General features: G+C 38.1%; 1 protein-coding gene across 1 annotated transcript in view; it reads right to left on the bottom strand.

Moving 5' to 3' along the window:
- Positions 1 to 625: 625 nt before the first annotated feature.
- The window catches only part of LOC138192688 (tumor necrosis factor receptor superfamily member 1A), a 17,466-nt gene continuing 8,407 nt past the window's right edge, over positions 626 to 9,684 (bottom strand). Inside the window, exons 5-10 of the mRNA XM_069140253.1 lie at positions 9,667 to 9,684; positions 8,290 to 8,366; positions 7,517 to 7,681; positions 5,533 to 5,570; positions 5,246 to 5,354; positions 626 to 2,290 (exon numbers count right to left, since the gene is read on the bottom strand). The exon at positions 9,667 to 9,684 is cut by the window's right edge and continues 25 nt beyond it. Of these exons, the coding sequence (XP_068996354.1) occupies positions 1,953 to 2,290; positions 5,246 to 5,354; positions 5,533 to 5,570; positions 7,517 to 7,681; positions 8,290 to 8,366; positions 9,667 to 9,684 (745 nt within the window). The 3' untranslated portion in view covers positions 626 to 1,952. The remainder of the gene's footprint in view (positions 2,291 to 5,245; positions 5,355 to 5,532; positions 5,571 to 7,516; positions 7,682 to 8,289; positions 8,367 to 9,666) is intronic.

Here is a 9,684-nt window from a genome sequence, read left to right as displayed (position 1 = left end):
AAATGATTAGAAAAGCAGTAACACAATTTCAAAAAGTATTACCACTATATCTCCTATAGAATTTTTGACTGACTCAGGTCGACCAAAATGTTGTGTTCATGTACAGCTTATTGGCAGTTTAGCAACATGTGTTTGTGCTATGCAAGAAAGCAAATATGTTTTTAAACCTGTTGCCAGAACTTCTTGTTGTCATGTTTTATACGCTGCTCAAACTGGGACCTATTATTATTCCATCTAGGGAATATGGACAATGTAGGACAGCTGTTCTTTGTGCAGAAACATAATTTGCAATTCATGAGATTGGTCTAATCCAACTCAAGAATAAAAGCTCTTCAGGCTCCCTGCCTTTATTTCCTTTGTATGGTGTCCTGTGCTTGAAACTGCCCACCAGCTGCTGCTGTTCAAACACTGAGTCCATGCCCCCCCCCCCCCCCCCCCCCCCCCCCCTGTGGCTAACAGTTTTATTCATGACTTACTGTATAATGATATTTGACTGGTGCCATAAGTGACATCAGTTTCAGTATGATAAACCACACATTGAGCTCTGTAACACATCATGCAAGCAATTATAACTGGAAAAATGACCTGGATTTTTATTAAAGCATTCATTGATGAACTCCTTAAATGGGAAAACCCAAATCCTTTAATATCAGCAAACTGAACTGAAACACAAAAACTCTCAAAATGAGATACCCAAACATCACAAGAGACAACCATCCATGTGAATGGAATATGTGTGCTGAGGAAAAACCCAGCCGCACTGCACATCGACACCATTTACTTGTAGGAAACGGAATATCTGACGTCCTTTGGGGATTTCAGTTTTCTTTCTTTGCAAAAAAAAAACAAAAAAAACATTTGTGGCTGACATGTTGTACCATACTGTCATGATAAACAAGATAAAGGAGATGTCGTAGGATGGTGAAAAATATCCTCAGCAGTCCTGCACAAACATCATGGATATACACAAATATTTACACAGTTCAAATATTCAAATTGAAGAAGTCTTTACTTTTAGAAGCCAAATGCTAAAGAAAAGAAAGTAAAACCGAGCTCCGATTCCTTGAAGTAAAATAATCTTGTACATCCAATCAAGGATACACTTCCTTGCTTACTTTTTACACACAGAATACAGTTACGTTTATTTAACTTACAACACTGCTGTGAAACCACAACCCTCCTCTGTTGGCCTTTTAGAGAAACCACACGACAAGCTGGAGGTTAGCTGGTGTAACTAAAGGCTTTAATTAACGGAAGGGAATTTCCCTTCATTGATTTTTCAAATGTATTTCTTCACCTAGCCTATTGCAGATTACCAGATGACAATATCTATATAAAGAGACAGGAGGTGCTTCTTAAGAATGCTGATTGCTGCGGTTGAGTTTACCACACACATTTGACAAAGCCATTTGCCAATCCAAGCTCCAGTTCTGCAGCTGACACTATTTTCTAAATGTACATGCTTCATTTTAAGTGTTAGTCTGAATGTAAAATAAAGTTAAATTCTTTATTGGGTTGAGCTTTATTTTATTTCATGTTTTTTATATGTGTATATATATATATATATATATATATATATATATATATAAATGAAAGACATATACACTTCTCTGCAGTGCATTTTATGATGTTAAATTATCAAAATAAATATTCAGATTGTGGTGTGACGTCTCATGGTACTTCATAATGCCATTTACCTCTTATACTGTAATCTACATCTGCAATACTCAGTACGGGTCATTTATGATATTATTGCAGTTTTCTCTGGTTGTACCGTAGCAACTACTGTTAGTAATGTCCTTTAGAGGAAATTGAAGTGTCTCATATTGTGCACTGATGTTTACAGTTTAAGCATTGTTGTTTCCAATTGTATCATGAACTGTATCATACTTGTGTCTCTACGTACAACCTCAGGTGTCCTGCATTGCCCCAGTCAAACCACAGTCAGTCCTTCAGGCTGTGAAACCTTGCTTTGGCTCGGGCCTCCACTGCAGCTTCTCCAGGCTTTCCTGCAGCAGCTGGGCACAGCCGGATAAATCCATGTAGTGTAAGGCGGAGAAAACATCGTTCAGGCCCGCAGAGGAGCGCTGGCTCCACAGCCTCAGCATCTGGTACTGCCTCTCCATGGAGCCCAGGCCCAAACCGGCCTCCAGGTCCACTCGCTCCATCTGCTGGTCAGGCACCGAGAGCAGACGCAAGAACTCCTTCCACCTACGCAGGGGCACCTCCTTGATGATGGCGTAGAGGATGATAGCCGGCCAGTGACCTGAATGTTCGGCTTGTCTGGCAGCTGGAAGGAGAGAGTCACAGACAATCTGAGGACACTGTACATGCAAAAACAGAAACTGTTGTTGGAAAAGCTCACCTGCAAGGGACTGTTCTCTATCCATTGTGCTACTATTAAACAACATTAAGATAAATCTTTTTTCATTTAAATGTCTTAAGAATTAATTTTATGATTCGATGTCCGGCATAATGTTATACTTTAGCCAACTGCAATCCCAGATTTAAATTTAAGAAAAGGTCATCCAGAATAGGTGTGCAGGAATATGAGCAGACCATGGAAGGATATCAACACTGGTGTATTACACAGAAAATCAGTCTTACTCTGCATAAATAAGACAAGCATTTGGCAGCCAGAGCAGTGCAAAGGGAAACACGTAGTATTATGTAACTTGAATGCAGGGTGGTTTTGATGTGTAAATTCCCCAACATACATCTTTACAAAAAGGAATAGAGAACATAATCCTCACTCCAAGGCCATCAGCACTTTGACAACTAGGGTGTTTTCAGCTGAGCCATGAATGGCAGACACAACATGGCATTACTAATGACAGAAAATGTGTCAGTAAAAGTTGTTCTAAAACCTCAAATGAGGGACTTAAATGAGTTTGCAAATTGACATGGGGCTGTATCAGGCTGAATAACAACAGATTTAAACTTTGACATCATGACTGTTGAAGACATTTAAGTATTTTTAAATGTAAGAAATTCATAAAATTATGGAAAGATACATAAAACAAAAAAGTAAAGTGGATGTTGATGATGATTTCAAAGGAGATAAAATTTGATGTAGAAGGGTGCAAATCAGCAACAGGGACGTGCTTTCACTATCTGATTTGTCATTTCCCCTAATGTCAACTCGCTGACTGATGACAAAAAGTAAAGGCGTCCTGTTTCCCAGCTTCCACCTCCGCACACACGGCTGATTGGTGATAGCTGTTGCACAGGCAGAGATGAAAAGGTGGAAACACTGTGACTTCAGATGGTGCACCACAACAGTAGTCATGAAATTTTTTTAAATTTAAGTAGGACATTGGGCAGGACTGGGGTAATGACTGGTGATGCTACTTTTTAACCAGAAAAGCTCGGTCTGCACAAATCATTGTCTACGCAAGTATTCACTCAACTGAATTATCCTCGAGCAAGACACTAGATCCTTTACAGGTGATACTAAGAGAGTACTTTAAAATATCTCAAATACAAATAATGCTGCTTGACCGTTGGTGCTGCATTTGTAGTTTGTTTGAAATTTTGATTTAAAACCAGACTCATTTCTTTTAGTTTTATATACAACATCTCAGAGAACATCTGCAGTAATGTATTGATAAAGGGTGATCAAAATATAAATTTGTGCTGCTTGGATCATACTTTATCTACAAATTGTCAGTCAATTAATATAAAAAAAAGATCTAAATTGCCAACAGAAGTAGTTTACTCTGGAGTAGATGGTGACAAACTATCTATCTAATCATGTGTCACACAAATGTGTATGTTATTCCTCCGCCACCGCTGTTCACCTTTCAACTAATCTCTCTGCGTCTGCATCAAGCCTCTCACATCCTGTAGCTAATGTGTTGAACTACTGCAAAGATTTAAGTCTTATCTCACATGAAGCCCAAGAAAATTAAACATGAGAGGAAAGAGTTCATAATGCATCGTCACACAGAACTTCTTCAGCTTCTCTCATAACGCTGTCTTACATCACAGCTATCACAGAGTTTTATCTCATGCTTGAATTAAAACAAATCTGAATTTGAAGCTTTGCAGCAGCAACTTTGTTAGATAGTTATTCACAGGGAAAAAACATTTTATTGTATTCATGGTGTTTTATCTTGAGCTTGGGACAGTAGCATTGTTTTGATCTTTTTTTTTTTAACCCCAAATAACCAACAGGTTTCAGGTGTGACCTCAGACTGTTGAGTGTACTTTTCCGTGGAACCATTTTATCTGATCTCTATTGACTCTGAACCCTGCTGTGACTTTTGGCCCACTTTTTGCACATGATAATTTCTTGTGACAACATCCCTTTTGGGATCTTTAAGTGTGATTTATCTCTCTCTCTGACATGTTGACATTGTATATCATATCTTTATAATATAGTGTCTTTGTGTTACTTGTTTCTAATCTGTCGAAACAGGCCTGCTGAGATCTTTGATTCTTCACTCTTCCTGTTACATTTTAAGTGAGCCTGTAAGGTATTTTGCCCCCTCTCTTTACTTCTGGTCCAGTTCCAGCCCACTTCAAAAATGCAGTTTCATAAAAACTCAACAAAAGCCTTGCCTTGAATCTATTTCAGGCAGATTTACAAATGTAGCTGGTAAGGAATTTGTTTCTTACTTTGAAGAGGCAAAATATGAGCCTGGCTTCACATAGAAAAACTGGTTGGGTGATGATTTCATTAAGACTTTATTCAGAAGAGGCCATGATAATAACGAGTTTTCTTTGAGGCATAGTTTTATTTTTCTATTATATAAAGAAAGAGCACACGAATTTCACGTGCAAAAACACATGTGATCACATGACACGGTATTGTGCACATGTGAACCATGTGATTTTAAAACACGTTCATGGTGTAATGTGTGAAGCCCATGTAGATCCCCTGTGAAAACCTTTCCACAGATTTTCCCCATGTTATCATATTTTGCAACATGTAGTAAACATGTGTCAAACATGTGGTCACGTGGAAAACATTGGAAACTTTTTTTTTATGGAAACGTCCTCTGGCTGTATTCACAGTATTGTTATGTGTTGTTATGTATTGATATGTATGTCATGAGTTTTTTGTCTATCGTCTCCTGAAATACTTTGGGAAATGAAATGTGTCATTAGTTCGTATTTTTTAGCGATATACCACCTGCACTGGTGATGGAAAAAAAAAAACAGGAAAACTAGAAGGCTATATTAAAGTCCAAACAAGTCACAAGCAGCACCTTGCAGCTGGGCATCAAATACTGAAACTTACCTATGTTGTCACTGTTTGGCAGTAGAAGACTGATGTGGGCTGGATGCTCTGGACGAACTGCACTCTGACTGGGGGACATCATTGGAGTTTCCTCAGAAATGTTACTTATCTTGAAAGAACAAATTAAAAAAAAGGAGGTAAAAAAAAAAAAAAAATTTTCAACATTTCACCTTTGCTCTTAATGACCTTCATGTGTTTGTTTTTTTTTTTTACTTGGCCCTCTCACTGTCCCCCTACAGTACTGCTAATGTGAAAAGATCAAAAAGTTCATGAAACTGAGCAAAAACCTGCGTAGTCGTGCCGCCGCCTTGATGACTGCGTTGTTCTGTTAGGAGGAAAGCAGATGTCATCAGGAAGCTTCTTGCTTTATGAGTGACATTCATTTGAGAAGGCACATTGAAAAACAAAAAAATAAATGAATTTAAAAGTCTGTAAAACTGAGGCTTGCTTTAATTATACAGATACATTTATTGTGAAAGGAATCATACATGACAGTTTATGTTTGGTTATGCTGTGTTACAGCATAAAGTCCAGAAAAATTAATGCATTTTATTTAATTAGCCAAAAGAAAACAGTGTGAATGTCTCCAGGGTATAACCACTGAACCACTGAGTGACAGTATGTAAAGCATGTATTCATGTTACTGACAGTGGTGGAAGTACTCTGTTTCCTTAATGAAGAAAAAATAGCAATATTACAAAAGAAAAAGTCCTGCATTCAAATGTTATCCTAGTAAGGAGTGAAATCAGTTTAACAGAAAAATATCTTAAATGTCAAAAGTATGAATATGAGCGCAGAAAGGCTCCTGGTTGAATTAGTATATACCATAATATTGGATTATTATAACAGATACATTAATGTACAAGTGGCATTCTAAAGTTGTAATTAGTTCTATTTTCTATACTGGTGGGTCGTTTAATACACTTAGGGCCTGATTTACTAAAGGTTTGCGTGTAAAATCACGTGCAAACTCCACACCACCCGCAAAAAAAATGTCCTAGTAGATTTACTAACGACGTGCAGTGAGGATTGCGTCTTTCAAATGTGCAATTTAACACACGTTGTCCATTTTGCGTGTTTGCCTTCATGGATATGTAATATTGGACGTTTCTGCTTGAAGGTGCAACATACTGGGAGGGAACATGCAAATAGAACAATTTAGCACCCGTAAAGATATTTACTGAACCTGAAAGTAGAAACAGGAGAAGTGATTACTTGTGTATTTTAGTACGACTGAAAGGAACGTGTTAATCAGATGCGCAAATCTGGAGAGACGGCTGCTCTTATTATTGTGGTGAGAAGGAGACGCAGGGAAACTAAAGATACGTAGAGAACGTGGTTTTACACCCGGGGAAACATTTTTGAGACGTCAGAGAGAAAGATTATTCAGATATATCGTTTGTCCAGTGATGACACTTCTGAGTTATTGAATGAACTGAATGATGATTGACAGCCAACAACAAGTAGGAGCCATTAAATACCAGCAATTAAAAAACTTCTTACGACTCAGCATTGTACTGCGTCTGGATCATTCCAGCATAACGCTGCTCGGATGTCCCACCCAGTCCCGTTATTCAGGTGTGCTGTCACAGGTCCTGAATGTGTCCCGCAGAATTCACAGGTAGCTTCATAAGGCTACCGAGCACTCGCGAGGCACTGAATGAAAAGTCACCTGCTCATCACAGAAAGAGCTGGCCCTGCTGGTCGGTGTTTGTTAGAGGATCTCATCCACCGTCCCTCCTGCTTTATGGCCGACGTTTTATTATTAAGCCTTTTTTTTTTTCCACCTTTCTGTTTTCCCACAGTTTGACTTTCTTGCTGATAATCTCCGTTCTGGCGTTTTGTTCTTGTTATATTTATATTTCTTAATTTCAATGGGATCAGATTTTCTTTTTCCTTTTGCGGTCGCTCTGTTTTCCATTGCTGGAATCACTTTAACACACACAAACCCCTCATTTAATTTGCACCTGATTTCAATGACGCAATTACTCTTAGTAAATCACCCGCAAAACAGGTGCAACACTTTTTTGCTAACTTTTCGAAGGAACACGCAATCAGGCCCTATGTCATTGGTCATATTTACTAGTATTATATGTTTCGTACAGACAAAATTAATCTTTACAGTAACTTTTAACTGGACTCTTAAATTTAGTGAAGGTGATCAATAAGTTGCATACATGTAAAGTATTTGAATAAAGTCTGAGTACCACAAAAATTGCTTTTATGTACAGGACTTGAATGAATACTCAATTACATTCTTGCACTTGTTACCGTTTAATTTGGGGTCCTGAGCAGTCAACTCTAAATCTTTGTTTGCACTCCAGCAGGGACAACTGGGTGGATTTTTGAGCAGGTACTTGAAGAGCAGCAGGAGCCAAAACACCCACAGAAGTGCCCCCACAACCACCACGAGAAAAAGCCAGACCGTTTGGTTGTCTGCAGTAGACACAAAGAAACACGGGCGTAACTCCACCGGTCATCAGTTATAACATAGTGAAGATGACCTGAATAGTATTCCCAGCAGACGACACAAAAAGAGGGAAAAGTTATTTAATTTAAACTTCAAATATCCAGAGCTAACGTGAGTGTAAAGTAAATTTGGACACGAGTCAAAACTAAACTACAAAACCATTTATATTGTTGGGTTGTCTGGTGCACAAAGCTCTATTGAGGTCAATCCACAGTATCTTTGCTGAGTTTGCTTTGTTCAGTCATTTTTACAGTAGATTTACTTTAATGTTTAAAGTCATACTCCTGCTGCATCACTCAACTTCAGTTTCAGAATAGCCAACCTCATGTTATCCCGTGAAACATATTAATAAAATCCAATGATGGCGAGCAGTCCCAGATAATAAGGATTTTTTTTCTAACCTACACTGTGAATGTTGAAAGATGTATTCACTATGGACAGGAACAATAATCAATTAACAATCCAATGATTTGTTTGTTATTAGCAGATTGTGTTTCTTGGTATTTGTAACTTCCAACCATATTTGGAGACAAGTTCCTCCAGAAATACAGATAATTCTGAAGGGTTCACTTACTTGCCCCCTTTGGTGATTGAGTTGTGGGAGTAGTTGTGTATTCACTCCTGCAATCTTGGTATTTTGGACAGTTCTTCCTGAAAAGGGGAGAGACCAATGTAGACAATAGTGGAATGTGACAACATATCTATAACTATATTAACGGACAGTCAAGCACCCATATGAGCGCTGAAACACTTCGTGCTCGCTGTCATCATTCATCTTGCTCATACTGGCCATTACAAGATCCCTATAATGAACTTTCAGTGTAGGTTATGGAGACTAAGGCCCAATTGTGGTGTCCCATTTCCTTAGTTTAAGATTATAAACCCTACACCTTCTAGCTCCGTTCTGAAGGACCACTCCCCAGTAGAGGGCACTCCTAAATGATGGATAGGGCCACAGGATGGGAAATGGGACTGGGCCCAAATCTATCACTTTCTCTGTGTAAAAATACAGTTCAAAGTTTATCTGGAGCTAATATGAGAGTTTAACTATCAGAATTAGTCAAATCAAGTGGATATCTTCAAACGTTAGTCTTGAGTATAAAATTCCCTCTTTGCGTTTGCCCAACTGAGCTGTCGTGGAAGGATAATTGCAGAGAGAGGGCAGATTGTGAGGTTTCCAATTGATTTGTTGAACTCAAACAGCTGAAGTTCCATCCTAGTTTCAGATAAACAGTTGAACACATTTTATAACCCGCCTGTATGTTGAGACTTTTATCATCCGCAGCGACACTTGTTCACCACAGGTAGTGTGGGGCCTCAGTAAAACCACAGGAACTGAGTGTCTCAAAGACTTGTAAAAACAATTATTTCAAAATTCGCAACAGAAGCGAATTCGCAGAGGTTTCCTCCACTTTAACAAGAAGACAACATGCCCTGCTGAAATCATAGACTGCTCGATTCAACCACAGAAAAACATTTTGGATCAAAAGTGCAGATCAAATTGAAAAGAGCTGTGTGCTTTGTTTAGCTCTAAAATGTCTCTGAGAACCCCACAGAAAATAAATTTGAAGCAATATAAAAGACTTCAAAGAAGCAAATTGTAGCATTTGAGAAGTCAGACTTAATACATCTGTCTTGCTTAAACCATTGAAACTATCAATTATCAATTGTAGCAGATTAATCTTCTATCAATCGATTTATCAATCAATTGAAAAATTGAGATTTTTGTCAGACTTTGTCAAGTAAATATCACAGATTACACACAAAAGCAATGCACACACACTCATTACTATGACTGAAATTTGAATAATTTGTGTATATTTTGCTGTTATAGGGTATATATTTGAATATGGAGAGCTATAAATAACAAAAAACAAACATCAAAACCACACAAACATAAAAATCTAAAATACTGATGTGTTATTGTGTGTCACATTGTAAGATCTCCCACCTTTCATCTTCATTGATA

Source organism: Embiotoca jacksoni, unplaced genomic scaffold (genome assembly GCF_022577435.1).
Source record: "Embiotoca jacksoni isolate LCO1_2020_lvr unplaced genomic scaffold, fEmbJac1.0.p SCAF_9, whole genome shotgun sequence".
Taxonomy (NCBI): domain Eukaryota; kingdom Metazoa; phylum Chordata; class Actinopteri; family Embiotocidae; genus Embiotoca; species Embiotoca jacksoni.
The sequence above is the reverse complement of the archived record's forward strand: the minus strand, read 5'-3'. Positions and strand labels throughout refer to the sequence as shown.